This window comes from Bison bison, unplaced genomic scaffold (assembly GCF_000754665.1).
Source record: "Bison bison bison isolate TAMUID 2011002044 unplaced genomic scaffold, Bison_UMD1.0 scf7180017864063, whole genome shotgun sequence".
Taxonomy (NCBI): Eukaryota; Metazoa; Chordata; class Mammalia; order Artiodactyla; family Bovidae; genus Bison; species Bison bison.
The window spans coordinates 15,894,584-15,907,084 of NW_011494635.1; the positions used below are offsets into that span (position 1 = coordinate 15,894,584).

A 12,501-nucleotide genomic window follows, 5' to 3' on the forward strand; every position below is an offset into this window, starting at 1 on the left:
GGGCGCTGGGATGCAGGTGGGCCCTGCAGACCCAAGTGGAGGTCAGTGGAGGGCGCCTGGCCCAGCGGCCTCAGATAGCACTGACACACATGACCTTGCACACCCGTGGCTCACAGGTGCTCAGGACACGCGTGTACACAACCACACAGCCCACCAAGGTGTTCTCAAGCCAGTCAGGTCCTCAGCACTCCCGGGCAGACCCCATCTAGGCCCACACGTGTGCATCCACCCAGGAGTCCCTGCATCCGGCAGGTGTTCCACGCACCCGAGCCTCACAGCCCACCTGGCAGGGTCAGAGCTCAGCCAGGGTTTGAGTTGCCCTCAGAAAGAGAAGATTGGAGAAGGAACTGGCAACCCACTCCAGTGTTCTTGCCTAGAGAATCCCAGGGACGGCAGAGCCTGGTGGGCTGCTGTCTATGGGGTCACACAGAGTCGGACATGACTGAAGCGACTTAGCAGCAGCAGCAGCAGAAAGGGAAGGATGGGGCCAGGCTGGCCCCTGTTGGGTGAGTCCTGTCAACCTTCTGGAAGCTGCACAGCCGTTGTGACCCTCACTCCTATATAGGTGGCACCTCTGCAGTGGGGAGATGGCCCCAAGAACCCCAGTCCTGATGTTCAGGAAGGGGCCCTCAGGGCTGAGCAGAGCTTCCCTGGCTCCTTGGGGAGCAGGTGCAGGGGGCAGGGCCTCTACGCCCAGACAGTCCCCAAGAAGCCTGCTCCCTATCTTCCTATTAGGCCCAGCTCAGGGTATGGGGACCCAGGAGAGCCACCATCATCTGGCTTGCAGGCCTGGGCCTGCTAGGCAGGGCCACCATCTGGGAGTGGGATTACTGGACACAGTGGCAGCAGAGGGGTTTGTATATAAAGCAGGGGCCAGAAAGATGAACAGGTCATTGGGGAAAGTTCCCAAAAAGGAAGCTAAGCTGGGCAGACTAGCCTTGAAGTGTCTCCTGGTCAACCCGGAGCCTTGGCCAGGAAGCCTGGGGCAGACAGGTAGCAGGGCTGGCCAGGCTCCAATTGGTGGTTGGCCTGGCCTCCTGGAGACAGAGCCTGGGCGGGAGAGCACACAGCAGCCAGGGTGCTGAGGATAGCTGCACGGCTGACAGGTGTGCTGTCCAGAGAGGCAAAGGCCCACCTGGTCATCACAACTGGGACTCAGCTGAGAACAGGCTCTAAGACCATCCCACCAGGGACCACACTGCCCCAAAGTGCTGCCCCAGGACAGGACACGGAACAACCCAGAAGGCACAGCTCCGGAGGTCCAGAACCTCCAGCGGCCCCAGGTGCCCAGGGTCAGGAGGTTTCAGGAAGACGAAGGCCCAGCTGGCCACGTGCTGGCTGCCCCATGTCTAACCAGGAGAGGAGGGGGCACTGCCAGTCTGTCCTTACAAAGCTGCTCTCCCAGGCAGACACCCACTGGGGACCTTTCTCCCCTTCGCTGGTGAGGGTGATTGCCCAGACCACCCTGTGTCTCCAGGTGCTTTGCTGTGACATCAAAGCCCCACAGGGGCAGGGGAGCTGGATACTCCAGCCCTTGCTGCAAAGCCAGCCAGGAGGACAGGGCTGGCAACCACCTGGGCCCAGCGCTCCCATGGGAGACCAGTGGTTTGGACTGAGGCCAGGCAAGCTGCCGCAGGTGAGTGTTAGTGCAGACAGGAATGGGAAGGGGAGGCGGAGGCAGCGCTCAAACCTCAGGCAATTTCTTGCAAAGAAAAAAAGAGAGCAAACAGAAAGTTAAAGTCGCTTCAAGGAAAATCAGGCCTCGAGCACATGTGGCCTCGTGCAACAGCAGGAGAGCGTTTATTACTGAGCTCTCTGGGGAGGGGCTGGGTGTGCTGGCCCTGCAGCAGCAGGGAGCCCTGCCTGTGACAGCACCTGGCTTGGGTCCCCCGGAAAGCGAGCTCAGGGGCACAGAAACGCCCCCACTCCCACAGGCACGTGGCTCTTGGGTCTCGGCTGAGGCTGTCTTCTCGCATGTCCGGCGTTTCTTGGGTGGAACGGAAAGAGGGAGGAGGCAGAGCAGCCGCTGCACCTGGCCTCGGGCCCCTACCAGTCCTGGTTGTCCCAGCCATCGTCCACCGTGGGTGGCGGCGTGGCCTTCTTGGAGACTTTGGCCCGGCCCTCCCCGCCACCCCCCCAGGCCTCCCCACCGTCACTGTTGTCGCTGATCCTATTGTTGGACGCAGACGCAGAGCCCGAGCCCCACACATCCCAGCTGTCCGAGCTCCTCTTGTCAGCCGAGGCGTCCGCGCATGTCCAGCTGTCGCTGCTTGGGGACCGGTGGGCCCTGGCAGGGTCGGTGCTCCCAAAGGACTCCCAGAAGCTCTGGTCGAGGGTGTTCTGGGAGTTGTCCCCACCGCTGTTCTGGTAGCTCGGGCCCTCCGGGGGTCTGGGACAGACAGGGCTCTCTGAGCTCCCAGAACCGGAAGGTCATCACGGGGGCCCCAAGCCATCTGGCCTCCCCTCAGCCTCTCCCTAGCTAAGTCCGAGCTCCAACCCAGAGTCCTGGTCCACGCCCCTCAGGGTCCTGGAGTCATTGTTCTCCTGGGCAGAGGACGCCCAGCCTCGGGGGGGCTCCTCCATGGAGTTGAGGCCGTGGAACCTGATGGAAGGACTCAGGCCACTTGCCACCAGAGCCCACCCTCCATCAGTTCCACCCACATGGAGGATGTTTCAGAGGAAAATGTAAAATACTACTTTCCTGCAACAAATAATGGGAAGAAAACTCAGAGACTTGACCCTTCTCTGTACTGTGGAACCAGCTCAGGACGAGAATTCCTCACCCAACCGCAACCTCACTGCTGAACACGTCCAGCAGTGCTGGGAGGAAGCAGCTGGTCCACGAGCAGGCAGACCAACAGCACCCGCCTTGGCAGAGTGGCTGCCACTCTGGGCCGGGCATAAGCTCGTCCATCAGAGCCCCAGGGTCCCATCCAAGTCAGAGGAGGAGAAAGCTGGCCCACCTGGTTCCCAGCAGGAAGGCCTGGGCAGAGCCCTGAGCGCTGGAGACCCCGAGGAGGTGGGTCAAAGCCCAGTGGCCCTTCCTCTCCCTCAGCCCGTCCAACAAGGGCAAGGCTGAGACCACCCCCATCACCTGGGCAGCAGTAGCTCCCGAGGTAGAAGGCAGGGCTTCAGAGTAAGAGGCTGAGGGACTGACATGCCTCTCTGCACCTCCAGGGCTCCAGGGGTTTCTGATCGTCACCCAAAACCCTGGGGGAGACGCCCTGCCTCTGAGATCTGGGGGAGATGTCAGAAGGCAGCCCACTTCAGGAATGGACACAGCATACCTGTCTGATGAATCCTCTGCTCTCCCAGAAAAAAAAGTGGTGACGTCCCGCCAGCCCCGGCTGCCAACTCCCTGGACCTGGAAGAGAGCAGAAGACAGCTCAGCCGGGCTCTGCTGGGACTGCGCAGTGTCCAAAGACCAGGGTGAAGATTAGAAATGCAGTGAACAGCCAAACTCAGGCCAGTTTACTGGACAGGATCGGATGGGGACGGCAGGATGCCTGCCGTGTGGGCACAAGAAGCTACGGCCAGGAGAGCCTGAGGAGAGGCTCTGGGCCAGGAAGCAGGACGAATGCGCCCCCACCCACAGCGCCAGGCAGAGAGGCAGGCCACCCACAGCACACTCACCAGGAAGGTTGGCCGCAGCAAGAAAAGAATGAAAGAAAATAGCAACAGGTTAGTGGCTGGGACCGGAGCTCGTCCAGAGGTTTCCATGTTCCTCAGGCTGTCAGCACCGGAGCGTCTGCCTGACCCTCCTTGGTCCTACAGGCCCTTTGGGCCAAGAAGAGATGCGCATGAAGCGCTGGCCCTCCCTGCTCACGGTTCTGGGTGCCTTGGAACATGGAGACGCTTCCAGCCAAGCCTGCATGTCAGGCGGGGCTGCCCTACCTTGGACGCCAACTCAGAGAACCCACTGGACACATCATCAAAAATCTTCCCCTCCTTCACCTGGCAGATGGGAACAGCGTCGTCACAGCCCAGCAGTCGCCCACTGCCTGCACTGAAGGCTGCCACCCACCAGCACTGGCACCAGGGGCTCTGTCTCTATGCTGTCCCCTCCCCAGAAGCAAAAGGGAGGGCCGGCCGACCACCCTACAGCCCGGGCCAGTCTCACTGGACCCCCACCCCTGGTGTTCTCTGCGTCGCCCCCTACCTCCCACACAGGCTGGCACTGCCCTGCCCTGCCCACCCCATGTTCCTCTTGCCTGTCTGGGCCTCCAGGGCAAGTGGCAGGATGCATGCCCAGCCACGCAGGAGCAGGGTGCAAGGCCAGGCCTCGCTGACCCAGGATGAGGGCCCATAGGCACCAGTCCCCCAGGGACACCAGGGAGTCTGAGGACCCAAACAGCCCCAGGAGCAACTGCCCCTCGAACGAGGGCCCAGGGAACTGAACACAGCTGAACACCAGAAGTTCTCCCCATGTTACCTTCTCCTGGGCGGGTTTGAGGACGCTCTCATTCAGACTGTGGCCCAACTCCGAAGCCTGTTAGAAGGAAAGACATGATGAAGAAAAGTTGTGTGCGTGTTGTGGCATGTTCTCTTCAGGATGGCGAACTCTGCCCGTGGAGGGAAGGTGGCTGGCAAGGCCTAGCCACCACCACACGATGCTCCTGGCTGTCGTGGAGGCTGGGCACTGCCGTCCTTGGCCTTTGGGCTCCTGAAGAGCCCCCGCTGTCCCTCATACAGACAGGTGTACTCCCAGTCCCATCTGCCCTCCAGGGGCCCCCAAGGGAGTTCACACAGAAGGGATGGAGCTGGGGGTGGGGGGAGGCCAGGCCAGGCCAGCGGCTCAGGTCGGGAGCAGGCAGGACAATGGGGAGATGACCACAGTGCGGGGCCCTCACCAGTAGGACTGGACTCTTTCAGATTATTTGGCTGAAGATAATTAAACCACACCACGAAAAACTCCCTGTGGACCACAGGGTACCCCGGCCCATTGGTCCCCTATGGCAGCCCTGAGCTCTGGATCCCATGCCTCCTGCCTGTGACACGGATGCTCAAATGGGAGCCCATCAAGCTGGGGAGCAGCTCTGAGTGTGAGCACATGGAAGCGCCAACATGCAGGCTGTAGTGCAGGCGCGTGCCGGATACATGGGGCGGGTAAGGGGGCATGCACAAGCACAGACGGGGCCTTACCAGCTCTGGCTGCTGCTTGGAACCCCAGAACTTTACCCAGACAGCGTGGGGAGACAGGGGTGGGGGAAGAGAGAGAGCAAGGCGGTAGGCGCCACAGTCGCGACAACCAGGACAGGGTCCCACGGGCACCGCACCCTCTCTAGACCCAGCCCCTCCCACCTGACCCTCCCAGGATGACAGGAGCAGGCTGGGTGGAAGTCAAGTGAAATGGGGGCTTAGAGACGTCCCTGAGTGGGGCTGGGGGAGCTCAGCCCTCAGGGTGGGAGGGGCCCACATGGCTCGGAGGCTCCTCCGCCGGCCCCCAAAGCCATTACCCCAAGTCCTGAACCCAGCCCAGGGCCAGACACCACGCAGGAGACCACCAGGACTGCGAGCCAAGGTTTGAAAACAAGACAAACAGCGGGCCCCGACGCAACCACAGGAAGGGGGAACACCAATAGAGACGAGGAACGCTCTATCCCTGGGACAAAACCCCCATGCCCATGGGGTGCTGGGTCTCCCGCCCACGGCTGCCCAGACCCAGCGCAGGGCCTCCTTCCCCACAAGGCCAAGGTGGAGTGGCCTCCACCTCCCAAACCCACAGGCGCCTGAAGTAACATGCAGATGTGGGAGCCTGAGAGACAACTCCGTGCGGGCCCGTGGGCGCCTGACTGCTGGTGTAAAACACTCCTCCCCTGACACAGGGCACATGGAGGCCACCCAGCCTAGAAGCAGCCCCATAGTGCCCACGCAAAGGTTTCTTCCGGTACCTTCTGACTTGCTTGGGACCCGAACTTTGTCGCCTGGAAGGAAGCACAAAGAGGGTTTTCTGATCAGCTGCCCGACACTGGCTGCTGGAGCTGCGCATCTGCAGGGCCTGGGTGCTCAGGCCCGTTTCCTGATGGCCACGAGGACTGGCACTCACCCCACAGTGGCTCTCAGGCCCCGCAAAGCTGCCCTCTACCCCTGCTCCCCCAGGAGCTAGACCCCCAGGGTAGGGTAGGGGCGCCCAGGGCAAGGGAGCAGGCCCGACGCCGACCTTTGCGCTCTGGACACAGGGCCCCCAGGCGGGGTGGGGCCTTGTCCAGCGGGCTCTGCTGTTCACTGCTGAGCACAACTGGTCATACTTCTCACCTCTCCCCAGCACCCTGGGTGCTCTCAGGGCCCCGGCAGAGGGGCCACTCACAGAAACCCCCGTGGGGCAGACGAACTTGTGGCTGGAGCCCCGTCAGGACCCCTGGCTGCCTCGCCTGTGGTGTTGCAGGACAGCCTGGTACTTACGCCCTCCTTGGCCGCTGAGGCGAACCTGCTGGCTCCGGTAGCAAAGCTGCTCCAGCCCTGCAAGGAAGCCACACACAAGCCATGTGGCAGCTCCACACGCAGACACAGGAGAGCATCCTTCGCACCCATGCTCCGTGGGAAAGACACAGCTAGGGGCCCCAGAAGCAGCTCAGGTCCACTCCCTGGAGACAGGCCTTCCCACCAGGCCGCAGGGGTCATGAAACCTGTTCTGAGTCCAAGGTCATTTCCCCTGAGCCTCCACAACAGAAGCCAGTCATTTGGATTAAATCCCCACTGAGCCTGTGCCTCCTGGGGAGATGTGGAGTGACCCTCATGAGGAGCTGACAAAAGATGCTCAGCTTCTGGGGGTAGGATGGAAGGGATACGGGGACACAAACTTCACACCCTGGGAGGCGCTTCTGAAAAACAGGCCAGGCTGACGGCCCCTTCTCCCCTGGAGCAGACTCAGCCCAGAACCCATGCAACAGGGTGGCCCTGCCAGGAGGGGCAGCCAGGCAGGCTCCACTCAGAGCCCGAGGTCTCCGGGGAAAACATGCCTTGTTAAACCTGGGGCACGTGTCTTATACATTGTAGCCAAAGTAAATGAAAGACAAAACACAAGTGGGATTAAACCCCGTAAGCCCAGCTTTAAGGTGTGAGGTCAGTGAAGGAAAGGGGAGTGGGCCACTGCAATCCTAGGATGGCTGGTCTCCAGGAGGCCCTGGGGCGTCGGGGCGGGGGGCACTGGGACGGCATCCTCACCGAGTAGAGGGACGACATGGCGCTGTTGAGGAAGTCGTCTTCCCTCTTTGGAGGCGGCACCGTGTTCCCAAACCCCACATAACGGTTCTCCTGGGCCCTGGGGGACACAGGCAACAGGCTTGCTGCTCCTGACAGCCACAGGGTGCAGAGGCATCCAGACCCAGGTATCAGGTCACTGCTGGAAGTGGGACACACTCGTCCACAGGCCAGGCAGGTTCCAGGGAGGAATCACGTCCTTTCTCTCAGTGGTTTTCTCACTCAAGCACCCTCCTGAAACTGCCACTCAGGACTCCAAAGGGCCTGCCAATCTTGCACCCACCACACACATGGGCAGGAGCCCCAGCCACTCTCACAGTGCCCCCTGCCCCCAGCCTCCCCTGAGCCCGCCTGAAACCCTACCCTTGATAGGAACCAAGGTCATCATTCAGCCAGTCTTCAAAAGCCTTGTCCCCAGAGGCGGTGGAGTTCTGCACCTGGCCAGAGGCTCTGCAATGGTGGGTCAAAAGTAAGAGGCCAACAGAGGGTGGGTACATGCCCGCAGGGGTCTCTGGGAGGTGCAGTCACGCCCACCTGCTCATGCCTGGCTCCTCTGAACACTAAGCTCTGAGCAGAAGGCAGCTCAAGCTTAGGCTCAGCAGCTGAAACTGGTGAGAAGTAGGGGAGGCGCGGCTCTGGGGGGACGGGGGCCACAGGGGCTCCATGCCGGCCTGAGCCTGCAGGGGGGCCGCAGGGAAACCAGGGGGACCAAGGCCACAGCAAGCACTGGGCCACAGACTGGAGCCCTTCTGACCAGAATCTCACTACTGAAGAGGGAGGAGGAAGGGGCTGGGCTGAACCCAGCACAGAGCTGGCCAGAAGGCTGGATGAGGAGCTACCGGTGGGCAGAGGACAGCAGTGTCCTGGGTTGAGGCGGAGTCCAGCTCTGGGCGGGTGATGACTCCAGAGACCATTCTTTGCCTTCGGCCAGAGCAGCCACCTGCCAAGGGAACCTGGGTCAGAGAGCAGGGGCCCATCAAGGTGGCCTAAATGCTCCTGACCGCAGTGCACTCCCTGCCCCCCACACAGCCCCTCTGGCTTTACACCACGGGCTGGGGGCTCTGCTGGGTGTGGACGCCAAACGGGCAAGCTCTTAGTCTCTGAGGCCCTCTTTCCACACCCCGAACGATGGGCCTCCCCCGCAGGCACTGAAGTTCTCAGGGGAGCTTTAGCTGCATGCACAGAGGTGTCTGGACACAGTGCTTCCCGGAATCTGGGAGGAAAGCCCATCCTCAACCCAGTAAACCACAGGCCCCCCAAGTCCTCCAGGTGGGAAGAGCCAAGGCCATGCATGCTGTCTCCACGCAGACGGCACGCGGCCTCCATGTTGTGGTCAGAACCGCAGGGGACCTCAGTGCCCGTGGCCGGAGCAACCTCCACGCGGCGGGCGGCCTGCCTCACCCGGTCCCTGAAGAGGGCAGCGGCCCTGCTGTTGTACTTCTCCTGCAGCGACCAGCAGGGGTCGTAGTCCTCCTGAGACTCCAGGAACTCCCGGAACCGAGCGTTCCCGCCCGCCTTCATCTTCTCCAGCTCCACGTCCTTCCACTTGTCCATCGTGACAGAGCGGACGAAGCTGCACAGCAGAGGGCTGGCCTCATCACCTATATCGCCCCCTGACTCAGAGCCCGGGGGTGAAAGGGGCGGACCTACATGGGGGCCCACTCCTCCCCACCCCTGCGCACTGACCTGAGGTGAACCCCAAGCCCACGGTGCTTCCCCGAGCACTCCAGGCAGATCCAGATGCCATAGGTCACGCTCACCCACTGTGGGTTGAAGGCGCCACACTCGAAACACACCTGCGGAGGGTGTCCAGGGGCTTGTCCAGAGGCTGAGGCAGGACCCAGGGACCCCCAAGACCCAGTGGTGGCCCCAAGAGCAAGAACAGGGAGGCTGGTTATGAGGCCAACGGTGACAGGGAGTGAGGACCCCAAGACCACACACTACCCCGAGAGGTTCCTGAAACCTGAACTGGGTGTCGAGGAAAAGCAGATGCTTACATTGTTTTCATCTTGCGCCCGAACTTCCTTAAGAACCTTCCTGGTTCTTGGGCTGGCCATGGTGCTGAGAAAAACAAGATTTTCACAAGAAAATCAACCGCCAGTGCAAACACATTACAAGATATAACCTCAAGGAACCCCAAGAAGCTGCTTGGAAGCTGTTAGGGAATAGGACAACTCACTACAGGCAGTGTGGAGGCCCCTCACTGCGGGAACCTGCTCTCCAGGCGCAAGGAAAAGCCCAAAGCAGTGTGGATGCTGCCAGGCCAATAAAGTGATCATGAGCAGTAACGTGCAGTTACTAGAGGCCACTTACCACGTCGCATCAAGACTGTGTAATTTATGGAATGTCGGTTTCCAGTGAAGCTCCTAGCAAAGGGCTGGGCTTTATAAAATGTGCTCAGAACTGGCTGCTAAATCTCTTTTCCTGCCTTCAGGGCAACATACTGGACTCAGGCTGATGGTACTTGAAGTCAGGGAGCCCCACATTTTTGGTCCCGGCAACGCCCCACCTGCCTCAAGCCAGCACAGGGAGGCTCCAGGCCTGGGGCAGAAGCGGTGGTCCTGACTGACATGGGACGAGGCTGGCCTCCCAGGGGCCATCTGAAAGACGGAGATGACAGAGAGCATGGCCACAGCAGGGCATGGGCAGGGGCCTATGGACCTGCAGATCTGTCACAATGCCTCATGGGGACACTGTGGGAAATAGCAGCCACACAGCCTGGGCTGAAGAGAAAAGCCATCTCTTCACAGATCTCCTAGCTTTGACCAAGTTCAAGTTCAATGGTGGCCTGTTTAATTCATGACCAGGAAAGTTGATACAGTAAGAATCAAGCCAGGGAGGGAAAGGGTGCCCAGCACAGTGCTGGATGTAAACTAACCCTAACCTGGCCGGGGTCCTGGGACCAGAGTGTGCACACTGTCCCTCCAGCTTCCCCGGCAGGACGTGTCTTGTCGAGGACACATAGGCCACTGTCAGAGACAGAGCCACACGCCTGCGTCGCTAGCAGTGTTTGCAACCTCTGACCTCACGCCCACTGTCTGAGAGGGGCCTGTTCCCACCAGCTTCCCTGCCAATGCAACGGCATGAAAACCCAGGAGCATCTTGGTCCGCATCTGCCTGTTACCTTCAGTTACTCCTCAAGGGGACCCAGCTTGTCCCCACAACCATGCTTCCTGAATCTAGAATGCCAAACACTCACAGGACACAGGCAAACAGAAGTCAAAACTAGGATGAGCCTGCCCTGAATGTGTAATTGTGTAAAAGAAGGCAGAGTGAGGACTGGCAGAATAACAGCGGGGGAAACATGTCACATGAAAGTGAATGAGGTGGGCTGGATTTAAGAGCAACTGTTTTTTTGCATAAGAAGACCCTTTAATTCTGTGAAATCCTAACTTTAATACATGAGAAACAAATACCTTCTTTCAAAACCATCAGATCAGATCAGATCAGATCAGTCGCTCAGTTGTGTCCGACTCTTTGCGACCCCATGAATCACAGCACGCCAGGCCTCCCTGTCCATCATCAACTCTCGGAGTTCACTGAGACTCACGTCCATTGAGTCAGTGATGCCATCCAGCCATCTCATCCTCTGTGGTCCCCTTCTCCTCCTGCCCCCAATCCCTCCCAGCATCAGAGTCTTTTCCAATGAGTCAACTCTTCGCATGAGGTGGCCAAAGTTTATCTTGAAAAAGAATCCAAGAACTCCTGCTTTAATACTTGAAATCAAGATGGTAACACACAGCTCTCTGCAAGAGGACGAGGCTTCAGTAAATGGTGAACCAAGACATTTTTTCTCAGCTCATGAGAGAAGCCACTTGTCAGACCCTAGAACACTGCTCCCTAAGTGGGAACTTCTTCAAGACCTGAGATTAAAAGGGATGACTTAAGCACACTGTTGGGGCTGTCACCAGCGACAGGGACAAATCATGCTGATCTTTCTCTGAAACCACCTGAGCACTCAAAGCACTTACATGGAAGGACCACCGTTTCTCATCCTAAAGCACTGTTACTTGCGCACTTCTGCAGGGTGGGGAAGGGATGCCAAGGCCAACTTCAACACTACTTATCCTCTGGACCATTATGACAGCCCCATTTGGCACAGAAACCCATGGTGGCTGGACCCTTAAGCTTGCACCAAATGAGCACAATTAACTCTCACGTCTGCGGCAGGCGAGAAGCTGTTTAACAGGGCAGATGAGAAACACAGTCCTTCTACTAGAGGTACATAAACTGAGGGAGGATTCCAAAGTCCTCTCTCCGTTTCCCCTCCCTCCCGCAACACCGTCACCCACGGCCAAGGGGTGGCTGCCGCTCCCGATGAGACAGGCCTCTTCAACACCGAGAGGAGGATCCTTCCCTCTGAAGAGTGGAAGACCCTTCAGAACTCAGAAAGAGGCCTGACCGGACCCTAAGTCCGGACCACGTCTTGGATCCGAAGGAGGGGACGGGGCAGGGCCGGCTGGCCCTACGGAAGGGGTGCAGGTGAACAAGGGCCCGTGACAGTCTCAGAGGAAAGAAGGTTGGGGATCTGGGGCGCCCTGCAGGGTGGGTGGGGGTCTGGGCGGGGACGGCCGGAGGAGGGGTGCTGCGTTGGGGGTGGGGACTTGAAGGGGGCCGTGGACCAGCCCCGGAACGACTGGGGAGGGCGAGGTCGGCGCTTCCAAATCCTGTGGATGGCTGCCTCGAGATGGGTGGGGGTCTGGCGGGGTGGCCACCGGGAGGGCCGTGGACCAGCCCCAGGGGGAACCAGGACCTCTAGGTCTAGGTCGCGCGCTTACCGGGCAGGGCGCTAGATCCTTTCCGCCTGGTCGGGCTGGGGTCAGGGCGGGGGTCTCGGCGGGGGTCGGGCCAGGGTCTGCCGCGCCGCGAACTGCACAGAGGACGCGCGCCGGCCGCCCACCCGGTCGCCACCCGCTTCCGGCTACGTCGCGCTTCGCAGGGTCTCACGGGAAGCCGGGGGCGGGCCGGCGGGGGCGGGACTTCCGTCCTGCCAGCTGGGCCGGAAGCGCGACCCTGCTCCGTCGCTATAGGGACGCGTCCTCCTCCGGGCTGCTGTGCCAGAGCTGTTAGTCCAGCAGGGACCGCGGTGTTCTGGGGACCGACGGTCATTCTCACCGGCGCTGCCCCGTCAGAATTCAGACGGGATAAAGATGGCCTGCTCAAATTAGGATGATTCATGGGCGTTTACTTACAAGGGGGCTGATTAGGAGAGTGTGAGCAGGTTTAGGGCACCGCAGGACTTCTGCGGGAACCCAGTGCTGGAGCAGCAGAGCTGTGACGTCAACAGGCTCCAAGGGGATG

The 12,501-nt window shown here is 60.3% G+C and overlaps 1 protein-coding gene across 1 annotated transcript; it reads right to left on the bottom strand.

The window, feature by feature from the left end:
• Window positions 1-1,773: 1,773 nt before the first annotated feature.
• ARFGAP1 (ADP-ribosylation factor GTPase activating protein 1) lies at window positions 1,774-12,124 on the bottom strand. The gene is made up of 13 exons (XM_010836585.1): window positions 11,979-12,124; window positions 9,198-9,261; window positions 8,887-8,996; window positions 8,602-8,773; window positions 8,040-8,140; window positions 7,564-7,650; window positions 7,165-7,261; window positions 6,403-6,459; window positions 5,892-5,924; window positions 4,433-4,489; window positions 3,895-3,954; window positions 3,288-3,364; window positions 1,774-2,389 (listed from the first exon to the last, which is right to left on the bottom strand). Exons 2-13 carry the CDS (start codon window positions 9,255-9,257, stop codon window positions 2,047-2,049), a joined length of 1,254 nt encoding a protein of 417 aa, XP_010834887.1. The 5' UTR covers window positions 9,258-9,261; window positions 11,979-12,124; the 3' UTR covers window positions 1,774-2,046.
• Window positions 12,125-12,501: the final 377 nt, after the last annotated feature.

Coding starts and splice junctions, on each gene's coding strand:
- ARFGAP1 (XM_010836585.1), bottom strand. CDS start 9,257: ATGGCCAGCCCAAGAACCAGGAAGGTTCTTAAGGAAGTTCGGGCGCAA. Junction 8,141..8,601: donor CTGCCCTCTTCAGGGACCGG/GTGAGGCAGGCC, acceptor TTCCCTTGGCAG/GTGGCTGCTCTGGCCGAAGG. Junction 7,262..7,563: donor GACCTTGGTTCCTATCAAGG/GTAGGGTTTCAG, acceptor TGTGTCCCCCAG/GGCCCAGGAGAACCGTTATG.